Source organism: Leptinotarsa decemlineata, unplaced genomic scaffold (genome assembly GCF_025532065.1).
Source record: "Leptinotarsa decemlineata unplaced genomic scaffold, Ldec_3_MD MMD2_tig00026314_RagTag_RagTag, whole genome shotgun sequence".
NCBI lineage: Eukaryota > Metazoa > Arthropoda > Insecta > Coleoptera > Chrysomelidae > Leptinotarsa > Leptinotarsa decemlineata.
Genome location: NW_027412684.1, coordinates 7912608 through 7933446, shown reverse-complemented (window position 1 = coordinate 7933446; position 20839 = coordinate 7912608). Strand labels below are relative to the sequence as shown.

Here is a 20839-nt window from a genome sequence, read left to right as displayed (position 1 = left end):
ATGTACTGTTTGGAACATTTGGTGTAGTAATGAATATTACTGGAGTTTTTTCCCAACACCAAATCGTAATTTTTACACAAGAGGAAGATAGTTCTATCTTCCTCTTGAAGATGATCACTTGGTGATCGAAACACGTGTCGAGGTGTACAAATAACGATTTGGTGTTGGGAAAAAACTCCAGTTATATTCAAAACAACAGAGATGATAATTGCGAGTTTTTTCAGAAAAAACAATGTGGAAGTGCCATTCAGACCACATGCCAGGTTATCTGATTTCCTTTTCAATACCAAAGATAAAGCGGACAAGTTGGAGAAATCTGGAGTTTATAAGCTTAAGTGTAATAGTGTTTTATGTGGGACAATGTGGCCGAAATTTCCAAAAACGGTATGCTAAACATGAAAGGTTCTTCAGACTGGAAAAAAAATGATTCGACGTTTTCAAACCATTCCTTGGCATGCAACCACAAGTTCCCGAATCTAAACTATACGGAAAATTAGCACTATTCAAGAAAGAGTTGCAAATTCAATTATTTGGAATCCTTGGAAATTCATAAACATAAGCATTGCCAGTGCAAGAAAATGTCCTTATAGGACGAAACTGTAGTAACGTTAATTGAAAATAAAAGTGATAAATAATATAGAAAGTTTCAATTCTCTTTTCTTCACTATTTTCGGTTGGGGTCTGACATCGAAACCCCGACACATGCAGGTTTCAGAAAAAAAAACAATCATCTAAGATGTGTGACGGTAATGTATTTTGGTTTTATCTAAGTGCACAAGTGATAAACATATAAAAAACACTCACATTTCACTATCTTATTTTCATATCGATCGGCTATGCTATGGGCCATATCTGAAAGTAACGTCTTAATTATTATTATCATTATCATTTTTATTATTGTCATACCTTCATATCCTTCTCAGAGTTCTCTGAGAAGAAGGTATTTTGAGGCAAAACATCTATATTGCGTGATTCTAATAGTGTATATTACTTATAATGTTATAATAGTGAAAGACTAGAAGCAATGTGTTTTGCAAGAAATTACTTGTTGACTGAATTGAAACTGATGTTTATTGAACTGCACCCAACAAAGTGTAGACCGAAAATGTAAACTTGAAAACCTAAAAAAAAACAGTCATTGATTATGAGAAACTACAAACAAATATCTTCATTATTTTGAATAGGAAACATTTTTATAAGCATAGCCTATGAGTTAAAATAAAAACGATGATTGCCCCTACAAAAATGCCTTCTATGCATTTGACATAAACCTCAAACCACGTTGCATTTATATTCCAATACTAGACAGTGCTACTTTCATTTGTCTCAGATATGATCAGTTGAACTCGGGTGAATCATGGTTACGACTTTTGAGGTCAATGATTTTGGTATAATTAATTTTGAGTAAGGAGTAAGCCTGAGGATTCCCTCGTTCGACAAATATGAACGGAGGTCTCCAATCAGTTCCAACGAAAAAGTTCGACTTCGATTGCCAAATGAAGAATTGTTTTTGTGTTCTTGCACTATTCACTATGAACCATCCAAATAATTTACACACAATAGTAGAAAAGACTACTTTAGAAAGTCAATGGTCGAAGTGATGACCTACGTGAATGAAGAAACAACATAATGGCTCAGGAGAAGAAGAAAAATGTTTAAAGAAGTCAAGCTTGAGCATGATCAAGGACAAGAAACACTCCAACAGATCATTTACATTATATCTACGTATAATAAAGTATACCAACCAGAGATCGAACAGAAATGGTCCCTGTTTAAGTGAGGATCTTGCATAAATACCTGAAAGAGAACCTCTGAGTTGATAATTGAATTAGATAAAAGAACCACCATTTTTACGAACGAACGAAACATTAGTGAAGACATTTTAGAAAATTTCATGTCATTTGTTTGTGCCCTGTAAGGCTACGTACAAATTTAATTCTCACTTTTCATGTTAGTTGCAGTTATTTATTCTTCATGCGTTGAAAACATGAAAGTGAAACTCTGATTTTCAATCATGTTGTTGAGAAGGGGATGATGGCTTTAGAGATCGAATATGATCAGTATGAATATTACTGGAGTTTTTTTGCAACACCAAACCGTTATTTTAAGGACAAGCGCACACTACAGACTTTTTATCGGCCGATAGTTTAGTCTGGTTGTTTTTGGGTGGGGGCACACTACTCAAACAAAACTGTTCGGTTTGGTGCGGGTGCGCAGACCACCAACTGAAAAGTCTGAATAGTTGTTTATGTATGTAATATTTTGACTCACTCCAGCCAGATAGTTTTCAGGTATATGATCTGGTATGAATGAGACAAAAAACTAGAAAAGTTTAAAAAAATGCAATAAAATTTGGTGTACGGAATCTGATTACTACACAATGGAAAGCTCGGACTTCTACTTCAAATACTGCTTGTAATCATTGGAATAACCTGTGAAAACAAGATTGGGTTTGGTAAATGCCTTGGGTCTTACGTAATTTGCTTTGGAAATACTGGTGACACTACTGGATGCTTCACTGGCTAACAGACCACTGCATCAAGATTTTAGTACGAAAAGTGTAGATATGTTAACGGCATTAGATCGTCTTACGGAAAAAAGCAGAATATGCAAGGAAGCAAGGAAGTTTTCTCAGTTGCTTTCTTGGCAAGATGAGGATGACTGCATGCCCATAGTAAAATTGGTTTACATCTTCTGGATCGAAATGGACATGGATTACTGGCCGTGGAATGATTTGTTAGACTCAGTTCAGGTTTAATAAAATAATATAGTGAGGGGACGTTTAGCAGAAGGCCCTGCGATCCAAATCTGTCACAGTTATATTCACCATTTGAACCAAACCAGATAGAATGTGATCTCTCAAACTTAGACCCGGTCGTTGATGTCACAGGTAAACGTTAGCTCAACTGAACTGTCAGTCATGTTTAAACCGAGATCATTAGGGTTTTCGTTGTGGAGTGCAAGATCAACATTAGTTCAGTTGAACGCTGTTCATGTCTTGTTGGTAGCACTGAATTCAGTTCTTCATCTGAAATATAATGTTCTATGCGAACATTTCATGTCGTTCTGTGCGTTTTGATCATTTATTATTGTTTGTTCTACGTGTTGTTCGAATTATTTGGATTTGAACTATACATTTGAGAAGACATTCGTGATTTAATTGTATTCTATATATCAAAGGTAAGTTGATCATATGAATTCGTGTAGAGAATGCTGTAGATATCAATGTTGTAGGACGTGATTTTGAACAAACAGGTGGTGGTTTTATTTGTAAATGTGATGGAGGACTCGAATAAAAAGCGATCTGCGAATTTTACTTCAAAAGAAGAGCATATTTTGATATCCTTGGTGCAGAAATTTAAAGAGCAAATTGAATGCAGAAGAAGTGATACAAATACCAACAAACTCAAATTAAATGCTTGGAAACGAGTTACAGACGAATTTAATAGTATATCTGGGGAAAATTATAGACAATTGCAGGTATTGAAAAATAAATATGAAAATATAAAGAAGCGAAGCAAACAAAAATTTGCTGATGAAAAGTCATTTTTGAAAAAGACAGGAGGTGGGCCACCTAAAGATTTTCATGTTGATGACATGGATAATGCAATTAAGCAAATAATAGGAACTCAAATGACAGGTTTACAATCAGAATTCGATGATGACCGCGATGGTGAGATTGAATTATTTTATTTATTATTTTTCAAAAGAGAAAACTTTCATTTCAGATAGTGTGGTAGAAGTTATGGATGAAGAAATGGATATATCCGATTTGAGTGAGTTTAAAAATGTATGTAATATATTTCTAATTTTATGCTCATATTGATATTAATACAATATTTTATGCAATGTGCAGGGAAACAGTTGAATAATGATTCGAAGATAGTGGAGTGCAGTAACACAATCGAGACAAACGGGCTCCAGATACTACCATCTCTTGACTGTCAGGGAGCATCAAGTTGAGTAATGAAAAAACTGGTAAATAAATATTGTTTTATATTAAATTTATTGCTAATACATTTCATTCGCTCCAATAAACTGCATATAGTTTATGGAATGAATGATAATTTTTCAAATGGACACACAATGTATTGACCGACCTCCTCAAAATACATGACTCATGTTTTTTTTTCAACAGCATTGTTAGACCACAGCTATATTACTTCGAATAAGGAAACTGCCAAAGCAATAATACATGAAGATTGGTCGAAATGTACTCCAGACATGTTGAAGAAAAAAATTTCATCACCACTTATAATTAGGGACAGAAATCTGTCCTCCACTAATAAAGGTGATTATTTCTATTCTTTTGCAAATTAATGGTAATATCTTTTCTTATAAAGTTTTTATTATTATTACACAGTATCTAAAAATCTTCTGAACTTTCACACCACCTTCAAACATGAAAATAGAGAAGGTGCACACATGTTCAATCGACGGTCTTGTTTCACAACTGTCTTTTGTTTTAGGAAATAATTGTTTGAAGAAGAACCGAAACTCTCTGAACAGTAGGTTGGTTGAATGGTGTTCTACAAAAATAGAACTTGCTGAAATTCAGAAGACCGCTTTTTATGAAGAACATCGGCTGAAACTAAAGCAGATGCAAGAGAAACACGATAAATGGATGCTGTTACAAGAAACTGAGTCAGCGATGAAAATGAAATTCTTGAAAGAGGAACATGATATGAATATGTCTCTCCTTCAAGAAAAAAAAAGATTACTCGACAAATAGGTTGTTTTAGAGTAATAAATACAATTATTAAATGTTTTATTGTGCCTTATTTAATTATTATCACACACAACTGAAAGTAAATTATTAATCACAACAATATTCCTTTTTTCAATTTATTTCACAGTAAGTTTGCAAAGTAGTTGTGTATCAAAGCATAACGAACACTATTATTTACACACCATTTTGATTTAAATGAACATCATTTTCATTGTCCACAAAATATATAGCAGCTTCAATTTCATCATTAACTTGAGGTTCAGCATCTCTCATAATGCAAGCTATATTGTGCAGTACTGCTGACGCAATTACAATACTTTCTACTTTTTCCACTCTTAACCGAATACCTAGAGCCAAAATTGGAAATCTTCTTTTCCATACACCAAAGCATCTCTCTATTGCATTACGTGTCGTGATCTGTGATTCATTGAACAGATGTTCTGCAGGAGTATGAGGATTTCCTAGTGGAGTAATAAGGTATGTTTTAATCCCATAATCAATATCTCCAACTAGTACACTGTCTGCATAGTCTCCATTTTCAAACTTGGCCCTGAGGTTATAATTTCTAAAAATATTCGAATCATGCGCACTTCCTGGCCAACGACATACAATATTGTTTATTTTCAATTCAGCATCGCACACAGCTTGAACATTGAATGAGAAAAATCCCTTCCGGTTTCGAAAATTTTCAGCCTGGGGTCCACCAGGTGACTGTATTCTAATATGTGTACAATCCAGTGCTCCGGTACATATAGGAAATTTACTAATGTTGAAGAAACCTTGTCTGGTATGATAAATTTCTTCTTGAATTTGGGGTAATTTAATGTAGGTATTACGAAGTCTTGCAATAGTTCTTGTAACTTGTCGAATGACTCGACTTGCTGTAGATTTATCAATCCCATTGAAGTCAGCTGTAACCTGAAGTATAGAGCCTGTGGCCAGGTACCGTAATGTCACAAATATTTTTATGCCAGGTGTGAGAGCATGGTTTCTGAAATTTGTCATAGTTAGAATACAATAACAAAATGTATTTTCAAATACTCACTTATCGACCCTGAATTTAATGTCTTCTGAGATCTGATCAATTAGATTGAGATCTGATCCAATCTACATTGGAATACATTATCAGTCCATATCTCAAAGTGACTTGGTCTGTTTCTGAAGGTTTGTGGTCATCTAGGTTGCACAAAACCATTTAAAATTTGTAAAAAATCTTCATCGTCGGTTAATTCTTCGATCAATTCGTTCATTTTGAATAATCAACACTATCAACAGCAAAATGAAAATTCAACATCAATTTTTGAGGTTATCAACACAGCGTCAAATATCAAAATCATCTTGAACCATCTTTAAACGCTCTTCAAACCCCGTTCAAATGAACATAACCTTGAACTACAGATCAAGGTTGACTGACGTATTTACAACAATAATTTTCAATTGAACCCAGTTCAACAGAGAACCACAGATGAACTATGCATCTACAACCGGGCCTTAGAGATGAGAATCGGGGAAAGTTGAATACCTGGAAGAGATACTGGATCCCTGACTGATATTGAACTCACCTCTGGAAATGATAAAAAAAGACGAATGGATACATATGTACCCTTGAATTAGCTATCGTTAGTGTTGAACTAAACAAAGTCTTATCAGTTCGTGAATAATGAAAATAATGAGACCACATTAACAGCAGTATTGAAGATACTGGAGAAATGGAAAAATATGTGTGAGGAATTGCCTTTGACGAACCAAAAAATGAAGTTACCGTAATATAAAATAATATTCTTCAATCAAATTAGGTAGGAAGAAGTAGGAAGATAGCAAAAACATTGAAAGATTGAGGCGAGAGTATGTCAACAATTCAAAAATTGATATAACATTATCGAAATGAATCTAGAGCGCAAAACAAAACACGAAAATACATGCATATTGAAAATGAAGTGGAAGTACTGAAATAAAATACCTTAGATTGATACAAAACTACGTGATAAAACATTATTCAAACAGATATAATCTCAAGCGGAGTTTGAATGAAAGTGCGGGTACGCCAATGCGAATTTATTTGAATAAGGAATTGAATTCTTCAGGTACAAGGTGACTTCGAACATATCTTTGTTCTATTTTTTTTTTCAATTTACTATGTTCTGTAAGATTTACCTAGGGTTGTTCTTGACAGATAAAGCATGAAAATCAAAATCGAAATGAAGATTACCCGATTTTACTGTTGTAGTCTTTTTGTTGGTTTCTGTTGTTGAGTTTGCATGTCAACTGACCAAATTATGAAATCAGATTACATATCTAAAATTAACTTACCCCGGTAAATGCTTGACGATCTATTTCAAATAGTCCTCCAGCTCTAAACGAAATCATTCTTTGACAGCGCATCATGATGAAGATTATATCATTTCTAAAAGTTTTATTATTCAAGAGCCATGGGCAACTACTGATGGCCTCAGGTGATCTGTCTAGCTGAAACCATATACAGGATGGCCCATCGGATACAAGTTTGCAGTATGTGGAAATGAAAAAAAAAACTCTAACCCGAATACTTTTGTTTCGCCGAGATCATATGTACATATTATTTCCATTCCTCCGCCAAGATGTTATGGCGGGGCCGGCATTTACTCTTATTTTTCCCATTGGAAAGGGGCATGTTGTGATAAATCTTTCGGAAAGGGATGAATTTACTCAAAAAGCCACTTTACTTTTTTATTTCAAACTAGTTGTTCTCGAGAAGTTCAATTTAATTTCATTGATTAGTACCTAAGAATTATCTCATTTTTTTGAAAATATGCGATAATTGTGTTGCCAGACATTGTGCAGCATATTGAATGCTATTTGTTGCTACAATTGCCGATTTCAAATGTCTCCAAAAAATCAAATAGAGACAATTCAGGTGACTTCGCGGACGATTCGATAGCAACCTTCTTTCCAATCCGTCTATCAGAAACGTTCCATCCAGAAACTATCAAACACTTGATGCATAATGAGAGAAAGCCTCGTTTTACAGCGAAATTCATAAAAAAGAACATTATTCTGTGAAGCGAATATTGAATAGTTGGGATTATTTATAATTATTTTAAATATTATTCATAAAATGGTGAAAGGCGGCCATTGTCAACTTCATTCAATTTTCTAAGAAATTCAACTTCTTCAAAGTTCTGCCATTTATTGTGTTTCAGAATCCCCTTCACAGTGGATCACGTTGCATCACAAAGTAATTGATGTACGGTTCATAGCAATTCGATCCAAAACAACTACTTCTACTACCTTATTTCTGACAGGATTTTCAATATTTCATTTTGTATTGGCCAAAGAATCAGTTTCCCATTCTACTGATAATTACAGGATGTAACCAAGATGTACGTGTCTATAACCATGGCTCTCATTGAATAAAGTTGCCTTTACTCTTGTACTTAGATGGTTCAGAAAATGAAATTCAATAGTTTTCATCATTTCCACAATGAAATCATCCCTTGTTTGCTCAATCATTTGTTCAAAAACCCATTTGTGAATCCATCCAGCAAAATTTTTGAAATTTCAGTTTGGCGACGAATAGCCTAAATTTCAGAGACGAAGCGTCATTCCAGATAAAATTCAATGTCTGTTCATCTATTAACGTATCCTTCCTGAATGAAAAAAAATTATTGCTTCCTCTGTTAGGTAATGATCGAAAGAGAAAAAATAAAATTAAAACTTACTTCAAATAGGTTCATTTCAATTTCGCTCTATTTTCAAATTCACTCCTTAAAAGGTCTATCTTATAAATCGTTAACATAAAAAATGAAAAAGAAAACAAATTTAGAAGAATATGACACTTTGAATAAACTTTTCATTTGTATGGTAATTACCGAATCATTCAGGTGATAATCGCCTAATTTCGTACATATATTATAGTGTATATATACTTTAACCAGGTAGTATTACTATCATCTCAAGTCGAATACCAGCTTCCACAGCTCACACACCTGAACTACTCTTCTTTGTCTTTACCAAAATCACCAGAAATGACGCAGAGGTACTTAACACCTGTTTTACTTCCCCTTTCTTTAACAAAATCATCACTTAACTCTTCTTTATCACCGTATAAAATATTTTGTCTTCCCTCAGACTTACAAGAAGATGATGTTTTTAATGTATTTTGTAATAGTCTTTGTCTGTTTTCTTAGTTTAATTTTTTGGCAGCTCGTGTTTCTTAAATTTCTTAGAACACAGGTTCCATTGATGGTTGGATGACTACTTTTGATTGTTGTTTTGTCTTCTTTTTTTTTGGATATTCTTCTTAGGTGATAGTGCAATACCTTTCACAGAAAGGTATTGCATGTTTAAGTGACAGATAAGAGTCAACTACGTAGAATCTCCTAATGTAGAAAACGAAAAAACTTCACTACTAAATTAAATTTGCATTTTGAATTAGGAGAATCGTTGATTACTGCCATGTAAGGGCCTCACCTTTAGCAATGGACCCACTGTAGCCTGTACGGTAGAGTCAACATCGACATCAAAAAGATCAGTTGGTAAATCCGTCAACATATTTTCATGAAAGCTCTACTAGTCCTTGAGCTACTGTATTTATTTGAACAAAAATTTGATCAAAAATGTACTTTACGTGCTTTCATTAAGAAAAGTCCTCAACAAAATCATCAATATAATATATTTTGAAAACTATAATATATTAAAGAAGAAATCATGAAATTAGGAAACAACAAAAATTAATTGGCGCTCTGGGGCGACTTAATTAATTCCAGTGGCGCATTTGCTTTTTTAGTGACTGGAAAATCTGAAAAAACCTGCAGTACCACATTATCTAAAGACCTTGATATGCCAATGTCCTCTCTTTCATAAAACAAAATGTAGGGTGCCTTCAGAGGCTTCAATAAATTCAAGACATCGCCAGAAATCTTAGTGACACGACTATCGTCAAACTTAAATCAGTTCGTTTCGTCTTTGACCAATGTGTAATAATGACCAGATTCAACGCCAGAGCCACAGTGAAGAATGACTGCATGGAGATTATAATAGTGGTCTGCTAGATTGAAGTGTTCATCTATTTCGAACCTTCGTAAGAGTTTGGTGCTTGTGTCAGAGGTTGAGTCATATTTGAAGATCATCAGTGTTATTATTAGATTGACTGATGGCTCAGCTATACTTGTTTTCTTATAATAGTCAGTTAGTTTGGCGCATGTTTAGCAAAACAGTTGATCATCACCCGTTGAAAGTTTCATTTTGAGATGATTTAACAACAAGCTTTGCACGGACTGGTTATGTCATATTAGGAAACGCTAGTTGAAGTTCCACATATTCACACACGTTTTTGCTACCTCTTAAACATTTACTACAAAGTAAACAAGTGGTGATTTTTCCAACAAAAGGTCTACAAACACAAGACGAGATAGACTGTACGGAATTATTCAATCCAGAGCGGTCAGGAGTATTGATTCTGTTGTTTTTTTTGGCTCACGAAGGGTATTCGACAAGAACCCCAAGAATTCAGAGCAATCCTCTTGTTGACCTAACGAGTATCTAGTGGATTTCAAATCATTTGGTGAGGAATCAGATATATTTTGATAAGCACAGGGAGCCAGACTTAATGAGTTACTATTTTCAATCTGGGTCTGTTCCTAAAAGGCTCGTAGACGTGCGCGTTAAAGTCGAAACTCTTCTGTATTTATGCCCTGAAGAGTTTGATTTAGGTTAAGTTCTTCCAAGCCCAGCATTACTACTGGAATTATTAAGGCATATCACTTTGTCATCACTTTGTCTACTGAAGTGAACATCGTTCGCCAAAAATTTGCTTCCTCCTGATTCGTCTTGGGGGTTCGGAAGGAATTCCAAGTAGATCCAAGTTGTTCGCATAAACTTTCAGATTATTGGACAGCTCCGTTTACAAGTTTCTCTCGATTTTCTTGTGCACACTGATGTATCTATATTGAGTCTCTCGGTTTGTAAATACTATGAGTATCATTAACCTCACGCAGTATCGGATACTAGAAACCCAAGTAAATTAAAAATAAAAATGACTACATAGCAACTGATGAACTTCCGGCACCCGTACGTGTGTTCAAAGTTTCATTTTGTTAAAATAGTCTCACCAAAACGGTCAATGTTTTTTTGTAATTCTTACGTGTGTCCTGTGTGTCAAACTCTTTCCAGCGGCTACAAGGAGAACCTCTCACCGGTGCGGTGACGTAGACAAGAAGCGTTCTAGCGTGGTAAAGAAAGTGACGGAATTTACTTCAACTACAGCTACATGTAGGCTAACTAGGTTTGAGGAATGATTAGAGCAGGGAATGAACTTGGCACAGGAGTTGATATTTTCTATCCGCTGTTGTACACCTGTGTGGCATCTAGTCATCGTGTCAGCATTATCGTAAGCTTGCCCTCTATAATCCATAGTATCGAGCCTGTCAGTTTTAAATTAACTTACTATGATGTCAGTAATACCTTCGTACTATTGTGCGCGCGATTTAGAATATTTAAGTATTTTTTTACATTTTTCGAAATGATAAATTGGAGCTTTCCGCCACTGGGCCGACGTACGTACCCCTATTCGGATAAGAATTTTTATCTCAAGTGAGAAAACTGTCAAACTTGCAGGTCTCTTTCCAATGGGCCACCGTGTATTTTATAAAGAATATATAAATGTCTACGTTTCACAATTTTGAAGTAGTTGCAGAGGTGTGCAATCCCCAACCCTCAGTTCTCACCTCATCTTTTAAGAAACCAACCGGAAAACAAAATAAAGACAGCTGGACATTGATACCAATTACGTACATTATTGCTTTCGTTCTGAGAATCACATTTTGGTTTCTAGAAAAATTACAGTGGTTAGTAAAACAATATTTTTTCATAAACATAAAGGTCACTCACGGATCTACAGCAACGAGCATTTTTATACTAACTATAACCATACAGTCGAAGCACTGTGCCAATAGGAATACTGAAAAAATATTCTTTAACTTTTCAATGAACCTGAAATGAGATATTATTGAAGCCAAGTACTTTTCATTCTGTAGAAAAGAAAATACAGAAAATACACGATATTTCATAAGGTAAGGCATTTCAATTATTGACTTAAGCTGAATTTGTCTTATCGAGGTACTATTTTTTACTGGAATATTGATACGTTCCTGGATTCATATGAATGTTCTTATCCTAAGATTAGAATGTTCAATAATGTTAATTGAACAATATTAACTAGTGTGAATATACATATGATAATTGCTGAATTTTGAACAGAAAATCCGTCGTCTGGGCATCGCTAAAGAATTGTTGAGTGACGTCAACGGCGACTCAAATTTGCTGAAGAGGGTCGTAATTGGTGACGAATAATGGATACATGGTTATGACATCGAAACCATAGTCCAATAGTCCCAATGGAAGAGCCCATGGGAGCCAAGACCAAAAAAGCACGCCAAATTCAACAAAGATGTCAAAGGTTTTGCTCACTGTTTTCTTCGATTGACGTGACGTAGTGCATCAAGTATTCTTGCCACATAGTTATAAAGTCAATAAGGAGTATCATCTTGATGTTGTGCACCGCTTGCGGGAAGCAATACGAAGAAAACGTCCGATATTGCGAAAAAACAATTCACCTCTTTTGCATCACGATAACGCACCTGCCCACTCGTCATTGCTTGTTTTCTGGCCACCGGATTCACCAGATTTGGCCCCCTGCGACATTTTCTTGTGCATATCAGAACTGCTTCGAAAACTGGAAAAAAACGTTGGCACAAGTGTTTATAACTGAGAGGCGTTACTTCGAAGGGAACAAAATAGAAAGTGAGGAATAAATAGATATTTTTTGAGAAAAATTATAGCTCACCTAACTTTTTGAACAGACAGCGTACTTTATTTCAATTTTATTTTGATCCATGAAGATTATTTTCAGCTTGGTGTTTGAGAAAAGTAACTATTACTGAATAACTTTCAAGTTTGTGGTTATGATGAAGGAAGTGGCGTGAAAGTGAGTTTGATTTTTTTAAATTATCGAAAAAATACCAAATACTATACTATTACATGAAACTATAAAAGAAACGTTTCCAAACGAGTGAGATTGGAACGGCCCAACGAGATGGACCGTTGCACATTTGTCTATCTTGAATTTCATACCGATAGCATGCGTATATTATTATTATATTTTATTATTTTTTTCAACTTAAGCTTCCGTGACCGTGGGGTGAGTGATCAGTGGATCGAAAATTATGTGACCTGAGCAAGCGCAACCTTCTGCATCTGTTTGTCTAAGATTTCTGCCTTAATGCGGCAAGCCGGTATGCTTTTCAGATTTAAGAGTAGAGAGGGCATCATTCCGCCAAAAACACCAATAATCAGAACAACCATCTCGACAGAGTGGTCTGGATAGAGTTTTACCTCCTCTTTTTGGACGATACTCGTCTCGCTAGGAGCTGAAAACTCCACGACGAACATCGTGTTACTCTGGTGTTCGAGAAGGACTACATCAGGCTTATTAGCTTGTATGAGCCTGAGGGCGAAGAACGAATAGTTCCAATAAATACGACACTTCTCGTTGCCCACAACGGATTGATTATTCCTCGGAGCCTTTTTCTGAACGGGTTCCAACTCGTTGACAGAGTTATTATCACCTCGTTCAGAGTCGAAAACTAAACCGAGTTTATAAGCTGCTCGGGCAGCTGCGCTAAAGAGGAATGCTCCAATTCTTGCTCTCTCATGGTTGCGGACCATGCAGAGAAGGGGATCTGAACTTCTGAGAAATCTACAGGCTCCATACATTACAATTTTGTCATGTATATACTTCAAACTGAAAAATCCACGGCCTCCCTGTTGTTGGGGGAAGTACACCCGTGGAAAGGATGATTTGGAATTTTTTGAGTCTTTACGTCGAGTTGATTCAGCTCCTCCCGAGTTCACTTCTCTACTCCAAACGAGTAGAGTAAGATTCGAATGCGAGCATATTTGTTGCAGCAACTTTGTTCTTTTCCGACAGTTCCGATGACCAGATCTATCGGAGTTTGTGCTGATACATGCCACGGAGAGAGTTCTTCACTGCTGTTATCTCTTGTGTGTGGCGTTGCTCCACGCCGAGGTAAGTATACGTCTCTCTAACATCCAGATGGTGTAGGATGCCATCTACGAGTTGCACATCCTCCCCGCATTCCATACCTATAGCATGTGTGTATTCTTCTACCACCCTCACGGACTGATGGAGATTATTCCCTCCAAAGGCAAAAAGTACAAGTTTATTCATATAAAACAAATGGGTGATCTTGTGCCTCTGGTTTCCAGGGGTGCCACAGTTATACCCTCGAGTATTTCTGAGCGCAACAGACAATGGCAATAGTGAGATGCAGAAGAGAAATACACCCCTTCTGAAGGTGACCCACCTGTTTTGACTCTGATTTGATCAGGTGTTATGGTGAAGCGATTCCGCCAGAGTGGTATTAGTTTGTTTGAAGGGGTGGTATCAGTTGTTCAAGGTATCTCACTATATGGTCGTGTACCGCAAAGTATCTGAGCAAATGCAAGATGAGATCATGCGATGCTGTATCAAATGCCTTGCGGTAATCGATCCAGGCCATATTATTATTATTATCAGTATGACTATTATGTTATTATTTTTAACGTAGGGTAAGCTAGTCGGACCCTGCTCCTGACCTCCAACATATTAGGGAGAGTGAGCCAGAATGATCAATCAGTGACTACTTCCCACATCGTGGGTTAAGTGATCATTGGGTCCAAGGCCCATGTGCCCTAAGCAGACGCAAAACGCCAAGAATGACAACTTTCTACATTCATTCGGGCAAAATTTCTGCCTTCGTGGCCGGCTTCATCTTGAGATTCGAGAATAGAGAGGGCATCATTGCACCAAAGATAGAGTATTCGGAGTTCAAAGAGAGAAATCTTAAAATTTCATACGTTTTTCTTCCTCTTTTCAGACAATATTCGTCTCACCGGGAGCTGAAAAATTTATTATTGTTACTATTTACTTACTCGTAAAGAAACACGTGATGATCCACACACGCTCTCATGTCGTTGTGGTTTTGCATCATTGAGAAAGCTCGATTTAGCAATTTGAATTGTATTGTTGCCTCTATAAAGATGAGTGCGAACAACGTATCAAATCCCAAAGCACTCGCAATAGCACAGTAAATGTGAACTTCGGTTTGAATAAAACATGTCGTATAAAACCACACTCGTCCGTCGGGAACCCAAACTTTTGTAGGAAGAATGCCAAACAGAATGGGATTCAATATCATCATCGAAAGTACGCCCAGAACAAAAAATACGTATACTTTGATGAAACTGTATGCATTTTTAGGAAACATTCTCAGTTTATTACCAAACTCCATTCCAAATTTGTCGTATTCCCAGAAATGGTCCCGTAAGGTGAGGATGTTCTTCAGGTCGTTGTTATAGATGATGAGAACCAGAAGTTTCGACGTCGCCTGAAAAAAAAGGTACTTTCCAATTATGTTGAAAAAGTTTTTTATCCACCTTCCACAATCTAAAAAATATGAAAATTATGATGGAGGACTTTATACAGGTTAATAAAAAACTGACTTTCGTTCAACTTGGAAAATAACTGTATACTCGGGAAAAGTTTTATGTTTGGTGAACAATTGTTGAAAATATATTTCTCATTAAATGCCGAGAGTATTTAAGAAACAAGATATTTGGATGAGTGAGTTGAAAAAATAATATATGATACTATGAAAAGAATGATGGAGACTAAAATGCAGAAGAATGGATAATATAGTTCAGAAGAAACGAATATTTTCAACAATGAGTTTAAGGTTACTTATATGCGAAAAAATGACGAAAAACAATAGTCATTCTTCTTTTCAGTACACCGCAGTAGCGGAGCGATCTCGTGAAGCAGTGATCTCATCCTATCATGAGAACTGTCCACTGGGGATTAAAAGAGATAACCATAACTCTTTTTGGTGGAACAAAAGCCTGGAAAAACAAAGAAAATAAGTTTGACGATTATTCAATCGAGCTAAAGAGTCAGGTAACTGGGAGCTTTATAAAACTACTCTAACGACATACAACAAGGAAATTAGAAAAGCAAAACGGGAGTCTTGGAGGAAGTTCTGTGAGAGTATCTCTGATTCACCTCGCAGCACAAGAATTCACAATATTCTCTCTAGAGAGCCGACTGCTGAAATTGGGTCGCTTAAACGACTAGATGGAACATTCACGACCTCTAGTAAAGAAACGTTAGAGATTTGGATAGAAAACCACTTTCCTGGATATCTGACCCTTGATAACAACAGATCTCCCATCTTCGAGGGCGCTAAACGCCCAAAAAAGAACGATTGGGAGGTCGTCAAGAAGGTTATCACAGCACCGGCAGTTGAATGGGCTATCAAGTCGTTGCAGCCCTCAAATTTCCTGGAGAGGATGGTATATTTCCAGCTCTTCTTCAAAACGGACTGAAAATAATTTTACCTATTCTCATAAAATTGTATAGAGCTAGTTTGGCGTGGAACTATATACCACCCAGTTGGTTAGCAGCAAGGGTAGTATATACACCTGAAACGGCACGGAAAGACCCACACCACAAATCGGTACGACCAATCAGCTTACATCCTTCCTGTTAAAAGGACTTGAGAGGATACTGGAAGGGCACATCAGGAGGGTGATAATAAATGCATCCCCCTGAATAACCACCAGTATGCTCATCAAACCGGCAAATCGATAGATTTAGCATTAAACAGCCTTTCAGAGAAAATTTCCCAATCCCTTGACAACAAGGAGATTGTGGTTGCTGTATTTCTCGATATTGAAGGAGCAATCGACAATGCACTACCTAAATCTATAGGATCATCTGTGGCTAGGAAAGGTATATAATCGACCATAACTGGCTGGATATATGCCATCTGGTAAACAGAACTGCAACTCGACTTTTCAAGGCGAGACAATTAGGTTCAGGGTCACCATAGGCTACCCTCAAGGTGAGGTACTATCTCCTCTTCTGTGGTCGTTCATGATGGATAGTTTGCTTGATGCCCTCGACAGAAGAAAAGTAGATCTGAAAGCCCGTGCATTGGAAGTCACAGCATTCTGGAAATGGCCTTTGACTTTATGCCTCCAACTGTCAACTACGAAGTGCCTTATAAAGTACTGTACTCCAGTAGAGAGGACTGGAGGTCCTGGGTCGGAGTCCCAGGACAGAGATATCAACCTGCCTAGGAACCTATGCGACTGTATTTCAAGCGGAAATTTACGCTACTGAATTGTGTGCGGAGAGATTGAAAGAGTCTAACCTCATACATAAGTCAATAAAAATATTCTCGGACAGTCAAGCGGCATTGGAAGCTCTTGGCTCCTATCGAGCAACGTCTATATTGGTAGCAAATTGCCAAAAACGACTCTCCTCGATAGGAAGACTCAACAGATTGTCTCTGGTCTGGATTCCTGGCCATACTGGCCTGTAAGTAGGTCTTGTACCTGTTTGGGCAGTGAATAGTTTTTATTGGGTATTGATTAATGATTTGGAGAATCTGCTAAGATTGTAATAGGCTTTTCCGAATCATAAAATTGTAAGATGGGATGAATTGTTAATTTTTTCTTCAATAGCCTGAAGGCATTATCATGTACTGATTCCCAACACCAGGCAGTGTCTTTTTTTAGCAACTGTCTCAATGGAGCAGTGTTAAATGGTCGATGAATTTACTCACATAAGTTATCATGCCCAGAAACCGCTGTGAATCCCTTTTATTCTCAGGAAGAGGTATTTCCCTGATGCATCGATTTTGAAATCATATCTCATACAAACGATTTCAGTTGATCAGAATTTACATTCATTTTCATCGAATCTAACATTGTTTTGCTTTGCGATTCCTAATTAATTTTCCAGACGTTCATTATAATCTTCTTTGGTGTTACCCCATATCAAAATTTCATCAACATATATCTCTACCCCGGTATGCCAGAAAAAGCTTTAAATTTTTTTTTGGAAAACCTCAAAAGCATAGTTTATACCAAACGGTATCTTAAATAGTGGTATCTGCTGAAAGGTGTAGCGAAAGTACTGAAATATTTAGCATTTTTTTAATTTAGCACCGATTTCTTCGAAAGTTGGTGAAAGATAATGTTCTCAGCGAATATTTTTATTAAGCTCAACCGGATCGAGGCAAATTCTCAAAGAGCCATCTCTGAGCCTTTGTGGGATAGTCCGATTCAGATATTATTCCTTGCTACTCCATTTCCTTCAAACATCCCTTAAACTTAGGCATAAGAGGAAACGGAATTTTTCGTGTTGAGTAGATTTTAGGTGCGGCATTTAATTTCAGTTGAATGTGAAGAGGTTTTTAACGGCAACCAACTCCGTGAAAAATGTATTTTTTTACGACATGACCACAATCAATATAATCTTTTTTTTAACAATGTTCAATTTTATATAACTATCCAAACCTAAAATAGCAGAAGAGTCTATATCTACTATAACAAAATGTAACCAGTAAACATTTTTATAATAACAATGTAAACGACATTCGCCAACTCCAGGTATAGTATCATTTGTATAACTTATTAGCCTCTTTATAGTTTTTCATCTATATTCAAAGACAGAATAGTTTTTATATTGATGATATTTCTCATTGCACCAGTATCTAACTTGAAGACAACATTTTTAACTTGATGAACAACCATTTCTATATGTCATTGTTTATGTTTATTTTTTGTCATATTCATAAGAAGATTCATATTCACCCTGTGTATCATTATCAAACACAATGGAGTGTATAATTCTCTTTCTATAAATTTTTTGAAAACGATTGGCTATCCGTTTTTTAAATCGCCATTTGAAGTTTATGTAGCAGCAGAATGGACAGATGTTGCTGCTAAGTTGTTTAATTTGTCAAAGGCATCACTTCAAATAAAGATAATTGATTCGCAAGATGTGTCTTTGCAAATGTATAACACGGTATCCACTGAAGACTTTTGGGCCTAATATGTCCCAAAAAACCCCAATCCCAATGTGCAAAAAACAAGCAATACATTTGGCCACTCTGTTTGGCTCGACATACGTATGTGAAACATATTTCTCAAAGATGATTTTTTTGAAAAACAAATATCGTTCGAGACTAAAAGACGCCCACCTAGAAGACACACTTTGAATTTGCTGCCCACCTCTCGAGAACCAAACTATAAAAAACTGGCCCAAGACCGTCGGTGTAATTTCTCACATCAATTTGAGGTCTTGTGTTTTATAATTCAGATTTTGATTTGAAACCAAAATGTTACGTAGGTAGCACTCAAATTTTATCAGTTGATTTTTCTGGACCTCGTTAAAATTTTCCCACAGTATCCGGACCCCACCTAAAACTATTTGCCGACCCCTGTATAGAGAATGCATTTGGTATATGAACATAATTAATTACTGGCTGATACTTGATGAAAATTCATAATGAAACTCATTAAAACAGTTTATTGTATGATTTTCACTATAAAGGTTTTTACACAAAACTGCGACACGTGTTTCGCTAAAAAATAGCTTTTAAATGCTTGTAAAAGCTATTGTACGCTTGAGAAAGCTAAAAGCTATTGTATAGCAAAACACGTGTTGCGGTTTTTACCCTATATATTGAAAATCAGACACTAAACTGTATTAATGAGTTTTAATCAATTATAGAACGAATGAGCCGTCTCTATAATATGAATAATGTTGATCCATCTACATTTTTATGGGGATTTAGACAATTAATTGTTTAGAATTAGACGCAGCGGGCATCGAAGATACAATCACTTGTATTTCCAAAACGTGAAACACTGAAATATAAGAAAATCAACAATGTCAAGTAATAAGTCCACCCTATTACTATAATTATTATATTTTCATAGTATTCAACGAATGATTGATCAAGCTCAAACTTGATGTATTCCAGATATATTTATTTCGAAATATAAAAACAAAATGAAAATTCATGAAATATAATTTCTCATAGATCCAATATCGAGGATTTGTACGAAATAAAAATACCTGCCAATAACAACCTGCTGTTTCAGAAATAGTCACAACATCTTCGAAGGTCTTCGTTTCACAACATAGAGTCCAAATCAGCAAAAAGTCAACGATGAAAAGAAATGAAAATGAAATATATATTTTGAATTTGTCTACAACAGTTTGCTCTTTCAAACATCCTGCACTCATCAAAATTCTCAGAGGAAACTTCAAATTTGCCTCTTCTGACATGTTGGATTCTCACGATAAGACAAATTTCCTTGTCCTTTTATGTAAAAGGACAGTACAGGACTGGAACAATCACGCTATTACGAGTATAACAATCCTCTTGCATATTTATTACCCACTATTTTTGCAGGTGGTCTTCAATACCAATGACTGTAATACCTACTAATACGAGGGAACTTGAAAATATACGTGTCAGTTGTTTGAAATTTTGTGTTTCACTCATATTTGTTTCTTTTTTCTGTCCTTGGAAGTTATATATGGTTACGCTGCTGGCTACGCAATTTTGAGACCATGGAACCGCTCATCAGTCTCCAGCCAGCGAAGAGAAAAGTTCAACAAACTATCGACGGATTTCGTTCGTATATGATAAATATTGCCGTCCCTGAATTTGATTCCTCTCGATTTTTTTCTTTGGATCTATATCATCTTGAGACAATATGGGAACTTAGAGATAGAATTACCGAAACTTGTGATAGCATCATCTCAGAAACACTCCGAAATTTTGGAAATGAGTTCCAAAATAGTCTGTTTTATTGTTAGGAGATTATTTCGAACATTTGCTCAGATGATTTTATTTATGAGATAAATAATACCAGTGAAGAGAAAAGTTCCACACACTATCGACGGATTTCGTTCGGATGTGATAAATATTGCCGTCACCGGATTTGACTCCTCACGATTTTTTTCTTTGGATCTATATCAACTTGAGACAATATGGGAACTAAGAGACATAATTACCGAAACTTGTGATAGCATCACCACAGAAACATTCCGAAATGTTGGCAATGAGTTCGAAAATTGGACAATATTCTGTTTTACTGATAATGAACATTTTGAATATTTGCTCAGATGATTTTATTTATAAGATATAATACCGGGGTTAAAATAAAATGCCCTTGAAATCAACAGTCATCTATTGCAAAATATATTACTGA

The 20839-nt window shown here is 35.9% G+C and overlaps 2 protein-coding genes across 2 annotated transcripts in view; both read right to left on the bottom strand.

Annotated features, from left to right (window-relative positions):
* The window catches only part of LOC111507183 (protein croquemort), a 184680-nt gene that overhangs the window by 155888 nt on the left and 7953 nt on the right, over positions 1-20839 (bottom strand). The window lies entirely within an intron of this gene.
* Positions 742-20058, bottom strand: LOC111505620 (odorant receptor 98a). Its single transcript, XM_023160462.2, has 7 exons — positions 19695-20058; positions 14699-15153; positions 11597-11698; positions 11434-11536; positions 7040-7195; positions 907-1121; positions 742-852 (listed from the first exon to the last, which is right to left on the bottom strand). The coding sequence occupies exons 1-6, from the start codon at positions 19905-19907 to the stop codon at positions 1071-1073; spliced, it is 1080 nt and encodes a 359-aa protein (XP_023016230.2). The 5' UTR covers positions 19908-20058; the 3' UTR covers positions 742-852; positions 907-1070.